Genomic DNA, 23,080 nt, shown 5'->3' with positions numbered 1-23,080 from the left:
TCCCTTGAGCCAAGGCAGCCTCTCTTCACAGTGCCCGTTCAGGAGCGTGGGCTGCAGCACGCAACGCCATCCCAGCCCTGGCTCCGAGGACCTCTGTGCCCAGGGGCGACTTTCAGGACCACCTTACCCCTGCCTGGATGCATGTGGAGGAGTCTCTCCTGACCTAGGCTAAGAACCTCAGCTGGACGTCCAGGTGGCAGGGTCTGGAGAGGAGGCAGAGGCAGTGTCACCCAGGCTGAGCTTACAAAGTGCACAACGAGCACTGGAATTAGCAGTAGCAGTCTCGCATGCCTAAGATGCCCAGCACATGCTGCACTGGCCTGACACCACCGTCTACCCGCTGGATTCAGTCCTGCCTTGGTGCTGTGACTACACCTGTGCAGGGTGAGCTCCATGCTGGGCAGCTGGGGAACGCTCATGGTCCAGGCTGGGGGTGCTAAGCGGGGACTCATAGCAGCCAGGCCTGGCATACTGCACGCCACCCTGGAGCCCTGTGAGCTCTTCCACCTCATCACTAGGCCTCAGCTTCCCATGAGAGTCTGCCCGGCCTCAGCTTCTTCCTCAACTGTGAGCCCAGTTTGCCCCAGGACATGGTCCCTGTCTCCTGAGTAGTAACCAGTTACACAGGGTGGAGGGCACATAAACACAGGGGAACGCTTACTCACGTCAACTGCACCTTCCTTCCCACCAAGAGCATCCAGAACACAAATACAGCTGTGGATATGGCAGGAGTCCTGCTAACCACCAATGCAAAAACAATCTCCAAGCTAGGCTTGGGGGTGGGGGCCGCACCTACCCTCCCAGCCCTGTGGGAGGCTGAGGCAGGGGGAGCTCGAGCTTAAACCAATGAGGATAACTCAGCAAGGCCTTGTCTCCAAATAAATGTATTTAAAAAAGAAAAAAGAAAAGAAAAGGTGGGCCAAGTATAGAGCTAAGCACAAAGGTCCTGGGTTCCAGTGTCAGCATCACAAATGGCAGGCCCCAGCACTCCCTGGCTCACACATACACACACAGCAGGCCCCAGCACTCACTTGCACACACACACATACACAGAGACACACAGCAGGTCCTGGCACCCCCTTGCACACACACACACATACACACACACACAGACACAGACACACGGCAGGCCCCAGCACTCCCTAGCTGATACACACACACGGCAGGCCCCAGCACTCCCTTACACACACAGCCACACAGACACAACACAGACACATGGCAGGCTCCCCTCATTCCTCAGCTGAAGAGTGTGCTGGGCCACCCTGTGCTCCTCAGACTCGCGCACACGGAACACACCACGCTCCCTGGTGCCCTTGTGCTCTCTGCACCAGCTTTCCAGGGTTTGTATCAGTTGCTGGCAGTTGTCCTGGGGGGACAATGTCACTGCAGGACAGTGCACGGTGGGCCACGCCAGTGCCTCACCTAGCAGGCTGGCAGTGCCCAGGTGGGACCAGCGCCTGAGGACCCCATGCCCGTACCTTCACTCCGTCCAGCACAGCCTTGATGACGCCCTTCACGGTCGTCACCATCTCCTTGTCCTCTGAGTTCACACCTTCCAGCATCACCTGGTCTGACCACCGGATGAGGTTGGCGAGGCTCTGGTACACGCGGCTGTAGCAGGATGACAGGGCCGAGCTGGAGCCAAGAGAAGATTTTCATGGAGAAGGTTAAAGGGAAGACTAAAGCACGGCCATTACCAGAACAGCACGCAGCACAGAACCAGCTCCTCAGGCGCCAGTGGGTATGCACCAATCTTTTTGTTTTCTTTGGATTTCTTTCTGAGACAGGTCCTGCTGTGTAGTTCCACACAGCTTCGAGCTCATTATGCAGCCTGGGCTGACCCTGGACTCTCAGTGATCCTCCAGCAACGACCTCCCGGGTGCTGGGATCACAGGTACCATCACGCCAGCAGTGTTTCTTTCAGGAAGACCCATGCTTCCTTTTACTGGGGGGTGCAGGGCATTGAAACCAGAGGGGCTCTACTGCTGAGCAACAGCTCCAGCCTTTTTTATTTTGAAACAAGGTCCCTTAAATTATGCAGGCTGGCCTCAAACCTATGATCTTCCTGCCTCGGCCTTCGGAGTTGCTGGAATTGCAGGTATGTACCACCATGTGTGGTTCCACACTTCCCTTTAATAAATGACCCCCTTTCCCCTTGAGCCTTTCTCCTCATTTCCAGCACAAGGCTTCATTTTCTGTGTCACAAAATTTTTATCTCCCAAACACACAGAGATCCCATCCTAAGCTCCTGCTCCACAAGACTCTGAGGCCGTTTCTCTGCAGGCCCAGGTCCCCTCCGTCCAGCTGCTTACCACTGGGTCAGGTCAAAGCCTGTGCACTCCTCGGCCAGAATGAGACTCAAACCCCCTTGGCAGGGTCCCAAGGAACCAGCCAGTTTGTCTGATGTTTCTTTAATGATGCTGGGACTCAAACCCAGGGCCCTGCCTGCATGCACGTGGCCTCTCCGTCCCGTGCTGTCTCCCTGGATGTGGGATCGTGACAAGCAGGACCCTTTAGGGGCACAGCCACATTGGAGACAGAGCTGTGCTTGTCAGAGCCCTCCTCCGGCACAGTGGGCTCCAGTGCTAATGTAGCCCATTTAGATTGGAAGTGTGGTACGGGCAGGGGGCGGGGCAGGTGATGGTGAAGATGTGTGCACACAAGTATGTAAGGTACAGTTTCAGCCACATCGTGAGGCCAAGACATAAAACAGAAGCCTGAGGACTTTGGAAGTGCTTCAGAGATGGTAGAGGAGCAGCCAAATATACAAGTTTTACATCTTCTGCATATTTTTAAAAAACTAAACATAACTTTTCTTAGAAGTTCTGGAAAGGGTTATCTTCCCATTTCAAACTTGATGCACTATAAAAGAAAAACAAAAATGAAGAGCATATATGTACTCCTTCCTTCTACTTCCTAAAGGGAAAAATAAGGCAGGTGTTGAGGGGCCACAGATACAATTTTGAAAAAAGTCTCTGCTGTGGCTGTGCAAGGCTGGGCCTCAAGGAAGTGGCTGACCGAGGTACGCAGCGCTGGGCAGGGGGGCGAGGCTGGGGTGACTCACGGTGGGACTCTAGGACTCGGTCACGCCGCCCTGGTGAGTGCTGCCTACCCTACGGGTGGACAGTCTACACGGAACGTAAGGGACGCAAAGAGGGTCGCTCTTGTCACCTTCACTACTGTGCTGCCCTCTGCCTGCCATGGACTGCTTCTCTGTGCCACCCCACCCTCCCTTGGAGCCAGCTGATATGGACTGAGACCTCCATAAACTCGGCTAAATAAACCTCTCTTCTTTTAACTTTGGGTGTGGGGTATTTTGTCTCAACAGCAAGAAAAAGGTTATTAAGGCAAAATCTACCATGGAAGGCACAGGTAGAAGTGGTTCCAAAACACGGCCATTTACAGTAAGAGATGGGAGCAAAGAGCATGCTGCGAGAAGCTCAAATGAGGGGACGGGGACCCTTCCTCAGTGCTCTAGGCCTCCAGGCTCCTCCACCTCACTCCACTCGGGGGTCCCACTGAAGATGTTGGCAGGAGAGACAGCACACTCCCGAGTTCCCAAAAGCATGAGGAGTCAGTCCTGGTGGACGGGTGCACTGTGTCAGGTCTGTGGGACCAGGCCCGGTCCCAGTGACAGCCCAGGGTTAGCCATGCTGACACCACCATGGATTCCCCAAGGGTCCTCCACCAGAAGGTCACAGGGAAGTGACCATCCTATCCTTCTGCTGCCCTTCTCCCAAGACCCCCAGTCTGCTGGCTGTGCCCCTGCCTTTCCCTCGGGCCCACCCCCACTGCCGCCTCTAAGTGCTGGATCGACATTGTGGTATCCTGTCACTGTCCTGTCCTCAAAGCCCCAGGGTAGCCACCATGCCCATCGCCAGCACTGTGTTGCGCAGGGGGTGGGCTAAGGTCTCTTCCCTGTTGGGAGCAGCACTGCTGACAGCCGAGCTCGCCCCTGCTGGCTCCTGGGACAGCAGCACTGCCCTTGCCTGCGCCAGGCTGCTTCCCACTAAGCCCCCACACGGCCCCCCACTCAGCAGAACTGCAGGGCAGCCCTGATGGCCGGCTTCGCAGAAATAAAGACCCAGCTCTGTCTCCGAGAAGAAAACCGAACCTCACTGCTGAGTTCTGAAAGCCGCTCATCAAAGCTCAGCCCCACAGGCCAGCTGAGCATGAAGTCATCTTGAGAGCCGAAATAGCTCCCTGACAATTCGGGCTTGGATGAGCTTTCTAGGCTGAAGCAGCAGCATGGGGAGAGCAGCTCACCAGCCTCACAGCAGAAAACTCACTCGAGCAGTGCAGTTTTGGACAAAAGCCCCCGCTGTCTGGGAGTCCCCACCAGCGTGTCACCATTCATGCTCTAACAGGGCCCTGGGCTCTTCTGGTCCAACCACCTGAGAAGCTGCAGACTCTCCTGGCAGGACCAGGTGGCGTGCCATAGGGCGGGCATGAGGTGCGGGCGGAAATGTGCCTATCAACCCAGCTGCTGCCTATGAGCTATGGAGGCAGTGCCGCAGGTCTCATGGTGCCCACACCCAGGACAGTGGTGAGCTGCCTGGGGACCAGACTTCAGGGAGATCATGGATGTCAGGCAGCCTGGGGACAGCTGGGCAGGGCACAGGCGATATAGAAAAGTCCCCTTCCCGACTGCACCCCAACCCAAGTGCCTGCACACCTCCCAGGCCCGACGCACCAGGACTCACCTCTGCTGGACCCTCGGGTCGGTCTGCACCAGGGGCAGGATGGCCTCCAGCACCTTGCTGGCGGAGCCTGGCAGCATCTCCAGCACCTTCTTGTCGATGGCCATTTTGTCCACAATGGTCTTAAAGTAGCGCAAGGCGCTGACCACTTCCTTCTCCTTCTCTTCCAGCCAGCTCAGGTTCTGAAAAGAAATGTCAGGCTTAAGGAGGGAGGGGAGAGTTTACAGGAGCTACTTTGAAAGCACGAAATTCCCTCTGAACTAGCTGGAGGGCACTGTGAGGGAGAGGCGGCAGGAGCCAGGCTGGGCGGTTTGCTGTGACCCGCAGACAGAAGCCAGGGATGAGGGAGGCCCGACCATCACTCTCTTCCCTGTCCTCGCCAGCTGCACCAAGGTGGCACTGCTAGCCTTGCCCAGCGATTGACATCCCGACCTCGGCCAGGGAGGGAACCACTCCTAGCACACATGTGAAGCAAGTCTAGAATTACCCGTAGCATGGTTCAGCCCCAGTCCACAGCAGCCCTTCTGGGGAGCTACACTCCAGGGCACCCGAGAGCTGGGGCTGGGAGTCGGGCTGACTGGGGCGACATGGAGGGAATGGGGTTGCTCCTGAGGAAGAGAACACAGAGCCCCATGTGCCTGCTTTCCCAGCACAAACCCTCACCCCATCCCCCTTCCCGACTGCAGAGACCAGGACCTCAGTCCCAGCCCCTCTCGAGTGACCCTGGCAGGCGGGGCAGGGAAACCGAGGGTGACTACTGAGGGCCGAAGCCTTCAAGTGCACAACCCACTGAAGCCGGGTAGGCAGCAGCTGACACACGGCGGGGTGGCATGTCCTGGGAAGGCCGCCACCACACTCTGCGGGCCCAGAAGGCACCTTCCAGGAGAAGCTAATTAATAGTAACATGTAAGTATATAAACAAGGGACAAAAACATAATGAAAAGTGGTTATTTATTTATTTATTTATTTTTTTGAGACAGGGTCTTTCTATGTACCTTAGGCTGGCCTTGAACTCACTATGTAGCCCAGGCTGGCCTCAAACATGTGGCAGTCCTCCTGCGTCAGCCTCCCAAGTGTTGGGAGTATAGGCATGTACCATCAAGCCTGGCCCAAAAGTAGTTATGATTTTGAACGCTAACTTTTCTTCTAAAATGATAGGGAATATCAATACAGAAATTTCTGTATTTCACAGAAACATCAAATGAAAACTTTACGAATGGGGTCAATAAGGAACAGCTTCCCTGGCAGACAACCTCCAGAGTCCCTGGTGGTTTTTTGTGGACAACTCCCGAAGTGTCCACAGCGACACCCTAGAGGGGAGCATGCTCCTCCTGCCCATCACGGGTCTTCTGTGCCCTGGCTCTGTCACCCCTCTCACTACCTGAGGCGCCTGCTCCCTGCCCTCTCGAGGGCCAGGCACTGTTTCTCCCTTCCGGATACCCTGGCCAGGAGTAGGTTGGGCAGCCGACCGTGAGGTGCCTGCAGACAGACACGGCTGCCTGGCATACCAGGAAGTGCTCAGAGCCAGCAAGGGTGAAACTCGGCATGAAACAGGAAACACTTTAAGAAAATGTGTCCCTGTACAAGAGGGAAAGGGGTGACCCGGGGGGTGGGAAGCACCCCAAGAGCAAGGGACCTCAGTGGGAAGAGAGCCTTTTCCTGTCACTACAGAGATGGAATTGGCCAGGTGAGAGCCAGGCTGACCAGTGACTTAGCAAAGCCAGGCAGGGCCTAATCCACCCCTGAGCACACAGTCTTGGGGGCCCCGGGTCCGAAGGTCACATGGTGATAACCGCAGCCAGGAGCTTGCTCAGCCATGAAGCTCACAGCAGCCCACACATCCAGGAGGCCACCAGTGCTGCGAGGGCTGTCCCAAGGCCACGCCGTGCTCTCTGCTTGCCTGGGTCACTACTGAGGTCAGCACAAGGGGCAGTAGGAGGGTGGGGATGGAAGTAGCTCAAACATTTAACAGAGGCTACACTGCGACAGAGGCTGCACATGCAGTAGCAGACAGAGGACAGGGGACAGGAGACGTAAGCTCACAGAGGGAAGGAGACCGGCCCAGCCACAGCTCACTGGCATTCTGCAGTGATCCGTGTTTTGTGGGTGACCTCTGGACTGGGGCTACACAGCAGTGCAGAGGAGCCTCGATCACCTCCCAGCTGAGGACACTGAGGCACGTAAGGACCTGGCTGCTGGGCTGGAATCTGAACCTGGCCTACCTGACTCCAGAGCTTGGGGAGGCAGAGTGGAAAAGAGTACTGCAAGAAGTAAAGAAGTGTAATGGTAATCCCCCGGACCCCAGCATGAGTGTCATAAACGAGCAGGAGGCCCAGACGGGAGAACCCAGCAGGCTTTCCTGCTGTGCGCGTCACCTGGACCTGGCTCTGCTCTCAACCAGGGCGGACAAGCTGGCCACCCCCAGCCACTCCTCAGCCCTCCCCCCACTGCAGCCTGCTCTGGACCCCACAGAGGCCCATGTCACCCAGGGCACTGCTGGGACAGTGCAAACCTGGGCTGGGGGTGGGTGTCAGGGGCTGTTTCAGCTGTGCAGGGCTCCTCCCAGGACTCCTCCCTCTGAGTCACCCTGGCAGGGCAAAGAGCTGCTTGGAAGCCTCCTGCCCAGCTCCAGGCTCCTCCCTGCTATGTTTCACAAAGGGCAAGGCCTGTCACCAGGCCTCTGGGCCACCTCTGCACAGTGCCCACTCCATCATGTGTGGCTGTCAGCTGTGACAGTAAAGTTCCTGATACTGCAACATGGCAGCTCACTGGAAGACTGGCTAGTAGCACCAAAAGTTTACTCGTTCATCTGCGGAGATACGAAGACAATGGTGGTAAGACAGACTGGCCGGGCTGGAGTCCACACTGCAGTGGGAGTGGCAGTGGCAAGCAGACCCTTGCCTACGGGGTTATGACAAGGAGCACACAGACAGCACCAGGGACAGGGCCTGGGCACACAGTGCTCTGCTAAGCGGCGAATCTGCAGCTGCACTGCCACCAACTTGGCTTCAGCTTCCCACGCATCTTGGCAGAGAAACCCACGCAGGCCGGCTGGCACAAGAGAGGGGGCACAGGCATGCTGCCTCTGAGCAGCCAGAGTGCTGGCGAGGGATGGTGGAAGACAGCAGTCAGCACTGGACTGGGCCCCCTGGGTGGCCAGGCCACATGGGCCTGGGGTCCCTGGGGTGAAGGTCTTGCCTGCGGCTCCTTGCACACAGCAGGCCTTGTCTTGGAGCTGCTGCTGTTTGGGGCTAATGGTCGCCCGTGAGGGGCACTGCCCTGTGGGTGGGAGGGGTTCACCGCATCCCCAGTCCTGATACTCAGTCACTGGATCCCCAGTCCCTGGATACTCAGTCACACTGCTCCACCTTCCTATGGTGACCCCTGGAAGTGTCCAGGGTCTCCTGGGGTTCTGCAGGCACCCTGCTAAGCTTTCACATCATATAAGCCTCCGTGACCTCTGCTGGGAGACTGAATAAAACGGGAAAAAGTTCAAAAGCAGTGCAACAGCTCAGCAGCAGAGCAAAGCTGACCAGAAGTCATCCTCCGCTGAGCCTCCTGGACCAGCACTGGCAGCCAGCTCATCTTCCCCCTGGAGGCCAGTGCTGGCCAGGGTGCAATAGAAGGTGGGGTGGACTACACCTCCACCTGTCTGCCTCCTTCAGTCCAGCTGCAGGTCCCCGCGGGCTCAGTGCTTCCCTCTGCTCCTTCCACTTCCCTTCAGGTGGGGGATGAAAAACTGGGGCTCCACAAAAGATTGGTAGCTCTAAAACTTTCACTTTTCTTCCTTTAACTAGGCTTTTAAGACATTCTGCTAGCCAACTTGGAAACCAAAAGTAGATGACTTTCAAGATTAAGAACTCTGGCTGGGTTTGGTGGTGCATACCTGTAATCCCAGCGCTTGCGAGGCTGAGGCAGGACTGTCCCAAGTTCAAGGCCAGTCTGAACTATAAAATGAGACCTTGTCTCAACCTTCCCTATCTCAAAACAGAACTCTATTTCAGGAAAGGGGAGTTAGTGGTTCTTCAGCTGCATAAAACTGAAGGCTGGACAACAGTCCTGGGACAAAGGATCACCGCAGGGTGAAGGGTCTATTTCTTGACAAAGCTTATTTTACCTTGTGTTGTTAAGTTTATTATCACGCACAGCAGTACATTGGGATTAATGGTAAGATCTGTGAGGTATTAAAAGTGAACTCTGACTTTCTTTCTTAAAGAAAGGGAATACAGTGAGAATCCAGACCTGACCTCCAGCAGCCTGTGTTAAAATCTCACTGCCATCTTCCTACTGTGGACTCTGGTTAAGTGCTTCTCTTAAGACTCGGCTTCCTGTTCAGCAAAACGGGCCCTGCCAGGGCTGTCGTGAAGAGTTGAGAACCAATGCAAGCCACATGGCATGGGCTGGGAGAGGTCCCGCTGGCCTGGATGACACTAGCGCTCTGGCTCCTGGTCTTGCAGGGAAAAGGCTGAGTGACCCTGGGGTACTTCGTCTCCTGTGCCACTGCCACCACCTCAGCAGTGCCAGGAGAGAGCTGCCGCTCTCCAGAGGGGAGACTCTTCCCCCACCCCCAACCCACTGGGCCAACAGCGCCTCCGGCCCAGACCAAGTCAGGCTCCAAGCTGTGGCTGGACTCCAGCACTCTCTCTGCAGACCAGGGAGCTCGGGTCACTGCTTCTGCCCGAGGCCCAAGGACTCTCCTGCACTTCTGCCCACAGCTGCCACCCAGTGAGACGCGAAGACACTGCAAAGGCTTTTCCAGCCCAGGACCACGGAGCAGGGCTATGCAGGAGAAGCCAAGGCAAACCCGATCGTTCTTAAGTCACACTGACCTTCTGCCTCTGGGACCTGGAAGCCACAGCACTGGTGGACATAAACTCTACTGCCTGCTGCTCCAGATCCGAGGGGTTAGGGTAGCCCTCTGGTAGAAATCTGTCTCTTGCCTCCTGGAAGAGAGGAAACCTGGATTCCTACAGAGCTTGAAGCGGCCGTTGCAGGCTGAAGGGAGGGTCAGCGAAAACCAACAGCTGTTTTGCACGTCTGGCTCGGCTGGTCATGCTGGGGGTGCTCGTGCTAGTGGGTGCCTTTGGCTGGGATTAGAGAACTCGCCCACCTAAAAGCAGCACCCTGGAGCTGAAAAGCAGGCCCTGCGGACATCACAAACCTCCCTGTGTGTGAGCGAGCCCAGGGAATGGGCACCAAGGGTGGAGGCGGCTCCCGGGGCAAGACCCTGGCATGTGGAGGGAGACACAGCAGGGCAAGGGGAGCCGCCCGGCTCCTGGCTGGACTCCCATGCACGAGTGTCACTCAGAACCCAGAGTGAGGGTCTCTATTTCAGGTCCATACGGCCCCAGAGCCGCACCCAAACCTAGCACTGCCCCTGCTGGCACGGCCAGGATGGAACACCGAGAGAGGCGGCTTACTTTGTTGACAGGCTTCTCCGGCATCTTCACAGACACCTCGGCTGGCTTGCCCTTTTTCGATGGCGTCCTCTTGATTTTGGGCGAGTGGAATTTGTCCATCAGCTTCATGGTGAAGGAGGAGAGGTGAGAGCGCTGAGAGTCTGAAGACACAGAGGGCACCGGCTGTTAGCAGAAGGTGCGGAGAAGCTGAGGCTCCCCAGAGCTGTCCCCCCGATCTCCTGACTGGCGGGGACCCGTTAACACATCCCTGCTCTCCTGTGTCAGTTACTGCAACCTCCGGCAAGGGGAGCCTGCTCAGAACTGGGGGCTTCAAAAGCAGCTGATGGGCAGGAAGGGAAAAACTTGCCAACACTGAAGTGTCCTTTACAGGTCCACGTGATGGCCAGCAAGTGCCCAGGAGCCCCTGCTAAGATGAAAGCACTCTGGTAGAACTACAGCCGTGGGGGCCCTCTCGAACCAGCTGCGACAGCTGGGGAGGGGGAAAGGCAAGAAGGGGCAAGAGAAGGAGAGAGAACAGAAGAAAAAATAGAAACCAAGCTTTTGTAAAGAAGCAGGGAAGGAGGAGTTGAAGGGAGGGGGCGGGGATAGGGAGGAAGAAGCAAGCTACCTCAGGTACAGGTCCAAACGCCCTAGGACGAGTGCAGTCATTATGGAAAACTAAAACGCACCAAAAAAGGAAAGAAACAAAGAACCGCAACAAGTGACACAGCCAGTCCCACAGCGGCCAAGGGACTGAACCGGAAGCCACGTCCGCAAGGCTCCGGGCAGGGGCGAGGGGTTACGCAACTTCTCCCAAGATTGGATGAGACAGGAAGGCCATGCTCATCCCTCCCATCTGATGCTGCACTCGCCGGACAGCTGGGCAAGCGGAAGAGCAGAAAGCACCTGCCTAGAAGGGGAGACAGAACGCTGAATCTGCCTGAATGTGAGTGACCTTCCTCGGGGTAACCCTGGAGCACTCCGCCTGCTGGTACAGGGCTGGGGGTGTCGTCAGGGCTGCAGGGCTTGCTTAGCATGCAGGTAGCCCCGGGTTCATCCCTCAGCACTGCAAAACTAAACAACCTCCAAGCATCAGTACGGTCACCAGATGCAAATCAATGCACACACATTTCTACAGAGTAGTTCTGAACACTCTGAGATGGAACGTAGAGAAGTTTCACTTTTCATATTACCCGAAATAAGACACAGATTTAACACAAATATTAGGGGCCAGGCTCAGCAGCACAGCGCCCGCCTGGCAAGTGTGAGGTTCTGAGTTTGACTGCCAGTACCCAAATAAAACAAAACAAAATCACCCTACAAAATATTGCTGAAAGAAATGAGAGACAAATTAAATAAATGGAATATGTTCCTGGTACAAAAGGCTTGCTATTTTGATTCCAATAATCAGTGATGATGATTTGCAGCCTCTGTGAGAATTCCAGCTGGCTTTATCCTAATCCCAAATCAGGATGGTAACACAAGTGATTCCGAACAGCCAAAACACACCCAGAGAAGAACAAAGCCCATGACTTGCATGTTTCAGCTGCTAGAAAGCCGTACTGCTCGGGACCACAGTATTGGTGACAGACAGACATGGAGCTCAATGGTATGGAACTCAAAGTTGGAAATAAACCCATGCATCTGGCAACTGTCTTTGAGAAAAAAGTCAAGACTGTGCAGTGGAGAAGTCAAGTGTTTTAACAAATGGTGCTGGGACAATCAGATGTGCAAAAGAATGAATTCGGCCCCCTATTTTGTATCAGATGCAAAATGAATTCGGCCCCCTATTTTGTATCAGATTCACTCAGAGTGAATCAAAGACCTACATGTAAGAGTTAAAGCCAAAACACTCTTAAAAGAAAATACTGGAGTGCTTCTGACCTTGGGTTTGACCATGGCCTCTGAGATGTAACCCTGAAAGTTTGGGCAACATAAGTAAAAATACATAAACTGGACTCCATCAAAATTAAAAATGCTTGCACCTTCAATGATACCAGCAGGAGGTGGAAAGACGACCTCCGGATGGGACAGAGTATCTGTAAATTGTGTCAGACCAGGGATTTCTAGACAGGAAATACAAGAACCTGGTGGGGGACAGAGCTCTGCAGTAGGACGCTTGGGCCCCTGCTGGGTTCAACTCCAAGCACTGAAAAAACCAAACCAAAAAAAACCAGTGAAAAAATAAAAGAATGTTGACATCTCAATGAAAATGGACAAATGATCCGATTTAAAGGGAGTGAACACTGCAGACTTCCAGGAGACACAAACTGGCAATGACCCAGGGGCAGAGGCAGACTACACCGGCAGGGACACACCCCAGCACGGTACCAGGCTGAGCACAGCACCAAGACGGTGGTGCCGGGTGCTGCTGGGGATGGAGGGCCCGGGAGGCCGCCCGTACTGTCGGCGAGAAGTAAGGTGGTGCAGCTGGGCTGGGGAACATCTGGTGGCTCCTCCTAAGATCAGCAAACAAGGCCCAGCAGTTCTACCCCTAGGCTTACATGCCAGGGGCACGAAAGCGTATCTCTGCAAGACTTATACCAAAAAGCTCATGGCAGTGTTTTTTGTAACGGTCAAAAGGTAGAAACAATTCCCATGTCCACGGGTCCACAAATGAGTAGTGTGGCATATTCACACAATGGAGTATCATTCGGCCACAAAAAAAGGGATTAAGCACTGACCCATACAACACCACAGAGGAACCTGCGCCCAATGACGGCAGCCAGGCCCAAGAGCCCACCTGTGGGCCGTGTGCGGGCTGTGTGGCTGGATATCCTTCAACATCCCCCGGGGCTGCGAATGTGTTGTTCCTGCCTGGCTTCTCAGTACCAGCACAGTATCTGGCCCACAGATGCTCAGTAAACACTCAAAAAACTGTGCAAATCGGCCAAGCGGGCAAAACACCCCAGGAGACGGGGAGCTTCTTTTAGCAACGGCAATGGTTCCCAGAAAATACTATCGGCCGAAAATTGAAGGACAAAACACTGTTCTACGAAATGGAAAAGCAAACATGGTTTTAAAAGTAAAAGAGCACTCTAAATTTTTTGGCAATTTATTACTTTGCAAAACTCCTCTGGGTAAGTCTAAGCACCTCCGTGCCCAACAAAAGTGGCCAAATTCTTGGTCCCGCGCTGCACAACCAGGCACGAGCCAGGCCCCAGGAAGTGGCTCACTCACCGGGGCAGCCCCGGGGTGGTGGGCTGGCAGCCTTCCCGGACTCTGAGGTGCTTCTAGCTCCCCTCTCCTCCACCCCGACAGAGTGGGTTCTCCCTCCCGGTTCACACTTCCTTCTTCCTATTTCCACACTACCCCAGTGTCTGGTCAGGGGGTAGCTAAAGGGGTTGGATGGCTCGGGAGGCGGCCCCTCTAGATCTCAGCCACTCTGTCTGGAAGGCCCTTGGAAGGGCCTCTGTGACATGGAGTAAGGGAGGTGCTGCTGGGGGTCACAGAGGCAGGGGTTCTCAGCTTTCTCTGCACCACCCATGTGAGCCCCAGCTCCGCCCCACCCACACCTGCAGGAGGGAACAACAGGAGCGCTCCAGTCGACCACACCAGCGTTCCTGGAGCACAGGTGAATCACACGATTTATTCCACGCCTGCTGTAAAGCTGGCTGCGAGAGGTGGTCCCAGCTGTCAGGAGGTGAGGAGTCTGAGTGAGGGTACTTCTGACTGGTCCCTCATCAGCAACGGGCAGGTGGAACCCCGTCAAGTCAAGGCCCATCTGTGCTTACCCAAGTGCCTGGCATGCGGCACCCGCCTGGCACAGGGAGCTCAGCTGGCTACTTTGGGATGGGCAACAGGGCTGCTCATGCACTGGATTCTTAGTGGCCAGCTGCGCACAGGCTGCGTCAGGTCACTGTGGCACGCTGAGCACGCAGTTCACACTCCCGAGCACACAGGAGCCTCACAGAAGCCAGCGCTGCTCTCCTGCTCCTCTCTGGTATAACTCGTCCCCCTCTGCATCCATCTCACTGCTGTCCTTGAGCCTGATGACATCCCTCACCAGGCAGGCTTGGAGCCAGTTGGGGTGCCAGTAAGCCATTCCTCTGAGATCAAAGGCAGGACAGATGGGCGCCATGAATGGCAAGCCTGGGTGGGACACATGGCTTCTTGGTTCGCAGCGACCTGGGCTGGGCGAGCCGGCTCCCACCTCCTCTGAGGTCTACCATCCTGAGCTGTGTAAGGCATGTATGGAGCCAGGTGCAGAGCCCAGCATCACAACCAGGATGGAACCAGGGTGAGCAAGGGAGCGTGCAGGTCACCAGAAAACCCTCTTAGGCTGGAGACAGTGCAGGGCTGGCCCTGATGATGACCAGAGACCACAGGCAGCTCTATCCTGGGGTTGGAAGGGAACCTAGGAAGTGGCTTTAGCCCTCCCCTTCATCTCTGGCCCCCCCGCCCCACCTGCAACTCCAGTGAGTGTAGGGGTGTGCTGGGAAGCCAGGTCAGCACTCGAGCAGTGCAACGCTGCCCATAAATCTCTCGAATAATTAGGAGCAACAGCACAGCCAGCTCCAGCCCAAGGAGTGATAAATCAGGTGGAGAAAGGGGACCATCCTGACAGTGGAACGACACTGGGAATCGAGGGCAGCAGGAACTAGGCTAGACTTTACTTGGAGGCTGTTAGCTTTTCCTTCAGCCCCAGGGGCCAGTGGCACAGGCTTCAGGGGATTTCTAAGGTCTCTCAAACTGCCTTGGAGTGGCCATGGATAGCAGGGTGAGAAGCCAGTGCGGGCCTTTGCACAACACTGAGTACCGGTGACCTCACCAACAGTGCTACACACAGGCACACGCATGAGTGCATACAGTGCATTCCCAACCCGTCCTTCCCAGTGGCCAATCACTGGTCTGCTGGGCAGAGCCCAAAGAACTCTGCTCCTGTGCCACCCAGAATTGGGCAGCTTCACTACTCACTCTCCTCCTAGTCCTCACATCTTCGCCCAGAGGAAATTACACTGCAGAGCCCGTTTTTTCAAGGGTCTTCCCGAAGTGAAATTACAACAGAATTTTAAACACTTCATGCTTGCGTGTGTGCAAGGCACAGAGGATGAGTCAGATCCACACGGCACAGAGAACACTGCACAGTGGCAGGGGCAGCATCTGCATCAGCCCTGGTGGCTGCTTTGCTGGGCAGGGCAGCTCGGGTGGTGGAGGGGAGCGGCTGCTGGGGTCCGGCATGCACTGCCCTGAGCGCCTCTGCCCAGGTGGCAGTCCGGTTCCGAGGCTCCTGTGGTTGGCCCCTCACTTCCTGTGCTCGCCCACCTGCAGCAAAGCTGCATCGATCCACTTGTGAATGCACTCTGTGATTTGTAGCTTTGCAACAGTGTGGGTTCCCTGACTGGAAAATCTGCCCACATCACTATCTGTCCTGGATGCTGACGCCTCCGGACACTGCTCGAACAAACACTGCATGTATCTTCTTTCTTTCTCAACAAGAGTTAAAATGATCTCATAAAATTCAAGCACTCGACAGAGCAAAATCTTCCCTACTCCGCACATGGGAGAGAAGACAGTGCGTCCTCACTGGTCTCTCAGTGAGTGGCAGCTGGTGGACCCACTGGAGGCCACTGCACTGTCACCAGGCCTTCCCTGGCCTTATGGAGGCCCTTCGAGTCTGGCTCTCCAAACGATGCCCACTTTCTGTGCATTTGCTAAAAACAGGCCCGAGGAGGGGAGCTGTGGGCACACAGAAGATGACAGCAGAAAGCTGAAGCAGTGCTGGCCACTGCTCTCGGGCTGGGCAGAGCAGAGGAGGCACAGGGGGCCACCATCCACAAAGACACCAGGCTTCTACTCAGATCTGGGCTCATGGTGGACAGGGCTGCCATCTTCCCCACTGTGCTGACCAGGAAGAATGAAGAAAGCACTCAGAGCTATGGATGCCTCCCCACGGACGACACCTGCTTCATCAGCACATCAGCACACACCCATCTGCCATCAGGAAATGATAAACTAAAGCCACGCAGAGACGCTACTGCACACACACGCCTGGGTGAAGAAAGAGAAAAACAAGCGCTGGCAGACGCCAGTGCAGGTGACAGCAAGGAGCCTCCCCTGACGTGGCTGCTTACCACACGAAGGCACCTGCTACCCTTGGGCACCACTGCTAGGCACACACGTGGCCCAAAAGTGCTCCTGCAGGCACTAACAGTGCCCAGCCGCCTCCCACGTGCTTGCTGCAGCGTTGTCCACATGTCCACTGCTCTGATCCTGGGGTTCAAGGCTGGGAGGCTCACTGGGCTTGCAGAGCAAGGCTCACCTTTCCAGCAAGGCTGTGTCAGACACTCGGTCTCTATCTGTGGTATCCCCTCATCTCACAGTCTGCTTTCCAACTTCTAGAATTTGGGGAGAAGGGCTCTCCTGACATGTCCCCTAAGACCCTGACAAGATCAAGTCCTGCTCTTTCTGGTTCCTGGCACTTGCCCCAGTAACTGGCATGAATGAATGGGCTTGCTGGAGGCCATGTGGAAGAATCCGTGAATGACTTTGGAACATCACCAACCACAATGTGGCTGTGGTCTCTGGAAGAGGGCACTACGGCACTGAAAGTGACACTCTGGCTGTGTGCTACTGCTACAGAGGTGCACGGAGGAGCTGGGCCTGCCTCTATTCTGGGTCAGGTGGGTGTCATAGGGAGGCTGGGGACAGCATCTCCTAAGGTCACAGTGCTCTGCTCACATGGAGTCAGTTTAGAAATGCCACAGTGGGCACCCAAATGCCACCACAGAGTGGACAGGGGTTCTGAGCACAGTAGGTTCTTCAGGGAAAGCCAGCACTTCGGTCTGCCTACAGCACCTATGCTGCCCCGCTGCTGCCTGGGGCTGGAGGCTGGGTCGCCTGCGGCCTAGTGAGGACAGCATAGCTTCCACTCCCTCCTCTTCTGCTGTGCTCATTTGGGGAGCCCAAGGACACAGTGCTGTCAGCCATGCTCTGAGACTGCGCTTGTCAGTAAGCACCTAATTCACTGATTTCCTTCCTGGGCAAGAGGAGGGAGCGGGGAGCTGCTGTGCTGGCTGGGTAGGGAGGGACAGAAGTGCGTGGAGGGAGGTCACCAGTGACATCCCCTCTGTGACCTCAGGGAAGCAGGCAGTCTCTGACAAGGCAGGTTAGGGCCATGCCGAGTGCTCTCACTATGCACTTGAGAGATGCCAGAGTTGGGAGAAGCCCCCGGCAGAGGACTTGGCCTTAGGACAAGCATGGGCCCGCTCCTCCTGGGGGGGCGGGGGGGGCTCAAAGTCACTGGCCTGTGCTCAACCCTCTTCTGCGGGAGGTGCTGAGTCAGAGCCACAGCCTCGAGCCCACCAGGGAGACACACAGCAAGCACCGCTCAGCCATAAGGAGGGTAAAGGCCAGGTATCTCCGAGGCCATAATGCGAAATAAGTCAGACATGCAGGCTTACACAGCACATGGCATAAAGAGCAAGAAAAACTACACGATGTGACTGTTGTGTACTGTAAATGTGCTAACGAAAAAGAATTAGAAAGAATTCTGGGGTGAATATGTAAAGCCATCCTGGGTGGCATGGTTTGTGTCTGGACACCCCCCAGCCTCATTGGTCGTGGAGTCAGGCTTCTACAGTGACTGATTCCTGGTCCAGTGCTTGGATTCTGGGTGTGAGTGCTTACACCCAAGTGGGTGTGGCCTGCCTATAACTCAGGGGACAGAAAGAGGCCTTTCTCGATCTTCCCCTTCCGCCCTTGTTGCTTTTGCCGTCTTTGGCCACCGTGAACTGTTGTCCTCAGCCATGTGCCACCCTGCCTTGGAGCCAGCTGATGGTGGACTGAAACTCCCACAACCTGTGAGCTTAAAATCTTTCCCTTCCTTCATTTTGGGTGCCAGGTATTTGTCTCAGCAATGAGAGAAAAGTAATCAAGACACTGGGGTAGGCACAGCCAGAACGTCACCGATGCAGAGCCTGAAATCCATGCCCTCCACTCTCAGTCCAGCCCTGTGTCAGGCAACACAGTTGCATGAGGCCACAGGGCCACAGTGAGGACCGTGACAGTGAGCGGCCCTGCCATAGGCACTCACAGGCCTAGTCTCATGAGATTCCTAATGGCCCTCAAGCTGCATGTCCTCACCTCACCTTACAGTCTGGGAAGCAAGGGCAGCGCCAGATCAAACCTGCGGTGCTCCACTGAGCCTCGGGCCAGTGCTGAGCCAGCTGGGCACAGTTCAGACAGCGTGGATGCCAGTGTGGAGCTGGGAGGTGTTTCTGAACGACATGGGCCTGGGTCTTGCTAAGTACAGGGTGCAGCGCTTACCCCTGGCTGCCCCCATCCCACCCCTGGCCGTCCACCTGGCTAGCACGGTTCTGTGTCTGTGCCCACTGGAAAGCCATGGCCCACGGGAAGCTGTGTGAGCTGCGTCCATCGATGGCCACGCAGGCCAGTGGAGGAGACTTGCAGCTCGCATGCTGGGAAGGCCAGGAAGGGTGCTGTGAGTGGTGATGCACATTGAAGGCCTGTATCGGCCAAGAGGATGAGGCCACTGTCAGTTGGCTCCCCAACTGGGAGTGGTGTTCTGGACAGAGTCTCCATTCCTAAACAGTGGGCGGTGGAGAGTGGGGGACCCCAGGAATGCCTGGGCTTGCCACCTGGGGCTGGCTCTGATACAGGAAAGGGACTCTTCAAAGAAAAGAGGTTCCTCATCCTCACGGCCTTCACCCTGGTGGTCTATGACAGTGCATGCGCTAAAAGGCCATCGACCATGCGTTTGTGAGATACCTACCCCATCCTAGCTGACACTCCACCAACTAGCAAGGAACCTACCGGCCTTTCTGAGCTCCCAAATATACCCAATCCAGGGGTGCACTTCCAGAAAACAACAGGGGCCCAACCTCAAAATGTTCTCGGCTGCAAGCTGAGGCAGGAGGAATGCTCCAGCCCAGGAGTTCTCAGGGCCAAGGAACACAACAAGACCCCATCTTAAAGCAGACAGAAAACCACACAGCAAACTACAAACAGCCGCTGCACCCTGGAACCACAGGGCAGGCAGGGGGCACCAAGCTTTTAGGCAAAGTCTTTCATTTCCCACTGTTTTCTCTCTCTTGAAATATTTCTTATTTTGAGATAAGGTGTAAGTGGCTACAGTTAGGAACTTGCAATCCTTCCACCTGTCTCCCAGAGTGCTGGAATTACAGGCCTCTGCCACTACGCCTAGCTAGGCCTGTTTTTTTTTTTTGTTTGTTTGTTTTTGAGACAAGGTCTTGCTTTGTAGTTTAGGCAGGCCTTGAACTCACTTTGTAGCCCAGGCTGGCCTCTAACTCACAGGAATCCTCATGCCTCAGCCTCCTAAGTGCTGGGATTACAGTGCTTGGCATAGGCTTCCTGTTTTTTTAAAGACAGGGCTGGTACCTGGGCAGCCAGGGTGAACACACACAAGCCCTGCAGGGGAGGAAGGCACAAATCTGTCCCGTAACAGGTGCACGTCTGGCATCAGAATGCACCTGCCCATTGAAACAATGCTAAAAAAGGTGGTCAGGCCCTCGGCGTGCCCTCTGGCTTATGCCCAGCTGGGTTGAGGGGCTCTAGCCAGCATGTGCCCAGGATACTTCCCGCACCCCCAGGGAGGGTTACCTGGGTTCAGCACAGTGGAGACCTTGCTGTGAGGGTGAGGGAGCAGGGACTGAGCTGCTGACTGTTGGGTGGCTCCGGTACTGGGGGTGGGCTACTCCCACTGCTGACCTCTGCTTCTGGGTCACAACCCATCGGCAGATCCCACCTCAAATCTGAACAGACCGACTATAGCAAGGCTGGACAACGCCTCGAGACTTCCTTCTGCCTCCAGCAGCTCAGGGCCGCTCATGGGGGGCATAGGTGTGGACCCTCTTGCTGCTGCAGGCCATAGGTCAGGCCAGGACAGGGAGCGCACATGCAGCCTGGAGCCAAGGCGGCAGGACGCTGGCTGAGCTTCCTGCCTGCTGGCACTGAGGGCTGTGCATGGCGAGGGTGAAATGTGGCAGCGGGAGGATGGGTCACAGCGGTCCCTGAGCCTTCTGACTACAGCAATGTGTGCAGGTTATACCACGGCCAAGCCCAGCTCACCCTCCTGCTATCTCACTGGGTTAACTTCACGACTGAACCACATCCTCATCCTTCTCTCTCCTTGGGTGACCGTCAGTGTCACAGTTCTCTAGCCCAGGTCTAAAGACTCTACCAACCAGGGGGCTGTAGCAGAGGTGGGAGGGAGGAGGTGAGGCTGCTAGAAATTCCCCATCTGGAGCCTCTTGGGCCAAGGGTACCTCTAGGGACACAAGGATGGGTGAGCCCTCCTGCCCCCAAGGAGGCCTGATTAATACAGTGATACAGAGTGGGGGGGACCCTCCTCCCCCACTATCAAGCCTCCCCTGCTGTGATCTGCCAGGGATCAGCTGGCCAGGGTACACATGTAGCCCATCAACTCGACACTCCTCCCACTGCTCCTTTCCCACTGGCCCAGCCACACCTCCAGGCTGGGGAAAACGTGCTTTGGCCCCTCCAGCCCCTGCATTTCTCCAAAGGGCAAAGGTCAGAAGGACCTGAGACCGCTGCCTACGCTCAGGTTTGCAACCAGAAGAAAGCAGATGTGGACCATCTCTGCCTCTCGTGGAACACAGAGCCTGTCCTGTGACCCTCAGTGCAGGACATCTAAGGCGTGGGGCTGAGGGGGTATCAGGTCCCAAACCTAGGCTGTGGGACAGTACCAGCATGTGGCTGAGAGCTGGCATGGCTCAGGAGCAATGCGGCTGCAGGTGGCACACGCAGTCCCTTGCTGACCTGATCTGTGGACAAACTGTGGCCTCGATGGACGACAAAATGACTTGGAAGTCTTCTAGCTAATTCTGACAATCGACCACGCTTTCCATAGGAGGAGTTTTCTAAACAGGAAACCAAAATGAACAGGCAAGGCAAGGGACGGGCCACAGGCCGGCAGCCCACCGTCGTCCTCCCAGAGGCAAGGTGGGCAGGACGTCCCATTCCCCAAGGCCTGCCCTATGTGGAGGCAGTGCGCCTTCCTCAGGCTGAGAGCCTGTGGCACTTGACACGGGTTCCCAGGAGCTGCCCATCGGCTGTGCAAAGAGCTTGCTTGCATCTCCCATGACGGGGTCATCTGCCATGGGGTCACCCAGTCACCATGGCCTCAGCACCGGGGGTTTGTGGAAGAAGGTGTGACACCCCTTGTACTGAGCGACATGAGCCTCTGAGCTCTGGGAGGAGGGGTACTGGGGAGCCTGCAAGGCATGCATTTTTTGAGGTGGGATTTTAGGGCATTTTTGGTTCCAACTTTCTTTACGAACTGAAGCAGTACCAGAGCAGGGACGTATCTAGTTTTTTTTATAATAATATTTTTGTATTCTTTGTGTGTGTGTGTGTGGGGGGGAGATTAAAAGTAAGTGTTTCTAAATTTTTCATCAAAACAAAAATACGAGGACAGAACTGTGTGTCCTGAAGCTTGGATGACGCTGGGGCTGCCAGTCACCAGTGTGCATTTCCTGGAACAACGAATCCGACCCAAACAAGGAAAGGCTGCTTCTACCCAGGCCAAGGGGTGCCACCACTGTCTGACCCCACAGAGCTCCACCCACCTCTGTGGCCACCTCTGCCTGAGGAAGCCAACCTGATATCACAGGAGCTCTCACCTCTAACTCATAGGCTGGCCCCAGGCCATGGCGCCAGTGTGTTACAGAGGCCACCTCCATGTCTCTATCCCTCCCACCAGAGACAGACAGCCCTGATCCGCAAACAGTGATTACACAGTTGGGGGCAGATGGTGTAGGACAGGTCCAAACATGTCAGCCAGGGTTTCAAAGAGCCCCACCAAAGCCAGGGGAATGCTTGGCCCTCCAGGGGGCTCCCTGCGAGGAGGCTCTTGAGCGGTAGTTGCTGAGGACACCTCCCTGATGCACAGGCGGCCCTAATGGTCAACATGAGTCAAGCCAGTGTGTGCCAGAAGGGCTACAGGGCCGAGTGACCAGGATGCACTCCAAGCCACACCCCCCTCCCATGGCGACACGCCTGAGCCACTCTGTGGGTGCAGAAGGCTAAGTTCAGAGAAAAGAACCAGTCCAGGGTCACAGCGCAACAGGCCGATGACTAGGGCCACGCCAATGACTCACGCTCATACATGTCACAAGCCCCCAAGCACAGCCCCGAAGGAAGGGGACAACCCACACAGGACAAAGCCACGGGGACTGTCCTACCCTCTCCACTGGGAGCCCGGGGGCTCCTCGATCACTCAGAGAAGGGAAGAGTATGAATCCTCGATCACTCAGAGAAGGGAAGAGTATGAACAAATGGGGGTGCAGGCTCGGAACCCAATGGTTGGGAATCTGGGGCTGTGCCCAGATTTCCAAGATGGGAAGAGACTTGCTTGCAAGCTTCTTCCTGTGGTCGGGTCATGAAGGGCAGCTAGGACTGAGCCTGCGTGCAGAGGTAACTGATGCCTGAAGTGAGACCTGGACCTCTTGTTGTGTCCCAAAGCTGTCAGCTGGCTGGTATGGATTCCCAGGGAAGCAACCGGCTCAAAACTGTCATCACCACAGCAGTGTTCATATGAGGACGTCGGGAAGTACCTCGCTGTCTCTCTCTGAAGTGGGAGGAAAGGGCTGGCTTTTAGTGTTGGTTTGGCCACTAGTTTCATTAAGGTGGCAAAACACAACTTCTCCACTCTGCTTCTGTCATCTGGAAAACGAGGGCAGCCGCCTAGGCCAGTGTGGCCCTCACCTCCCCTTCTCTACCTGGACGCTGCAAACACAGCCATCTGACAAATGGGAAGGAGCCCAAGTCTGCCCCACAATGGGCCATGGAGTGCTGGCCACTGGGCCGCCCTATGCCTCATTGGCTGGCTGGTCAGAGTCTGTAGCCCAGCCAGGTCCTCCTGTAGCTTTCCTCTTCTTGTCCCTCAGCTTGCAGCACTTTACCAACTAGGGCGAGCTCCACCCCTGTGGAGGCGCAAGGCGTTGGCAGCTGACCTGTTGCTGCACTGCTCTGAGACAG

At 55.8% G+C, this 23,080-nt stretch overlaps 1 protein-coding gene across 15 annotated transcripts in view; it reads right to left on the bottom strand.

Annotated features, from left to right (window-relative positions):
- Positions 1–23,080, bottom strand: part of Rapgef1 (Rap guanine nucleotide exchange factor 1) — a 99,725-nt gene that overhangs the window by 38,527 nt on the left and 38,118 nt on the right. For 10 of the 15 annotated variants that reach the window (XM_063244149.1, XM_023565418.2, XM_013153334.3 and 7 more), the window contains 4 exons: positions 10,121–10,260; positions 9,530–9,643; positions 4,704–4,882; positions 1,479–1,635 (listed from right to left, as the gene is read on the bottom strand). In XM_063244149.1, coding sequence (XP_063100219.1) covers positions 1,479–1,635; positions 4,704–4,882; positions 9,530–9,643; positions 10,121–10,260 — 590 coding nt within the window. The remainder of the gene's footprint in view (positions 1–1,478; positions 1,636–4,703; positions 4,883–9,529; positions 9,644–10,120; positions 10,261–23,080) is intronic. The other 5 variants (XM_063244152.1, XM_063244151.1, XM_013153337.2 and 2 more) reach the window with 1 other exon arrangement.

Source organism: Cavia porcellus, unplaced genomic scaffold, assembly GCF_034190915.1.
Source record: "Cavia porcellus strain 051 isolate PalLab524CR breed Dunkin Hartley unplaced genomic scaffold, mCavPor4.1 scaffold_49, whole genome shotgun sequence".
In the NCBI taxonomy this organism is placed as follows: Eukaryota; Metazoa; Chordata; class Mammalia; order Rodentia; family Caviidae; genus Cavia; species Cavia porcellus.
This window is presented reverse-complemented; position numbering and strand designations above follow the sequence as displayed.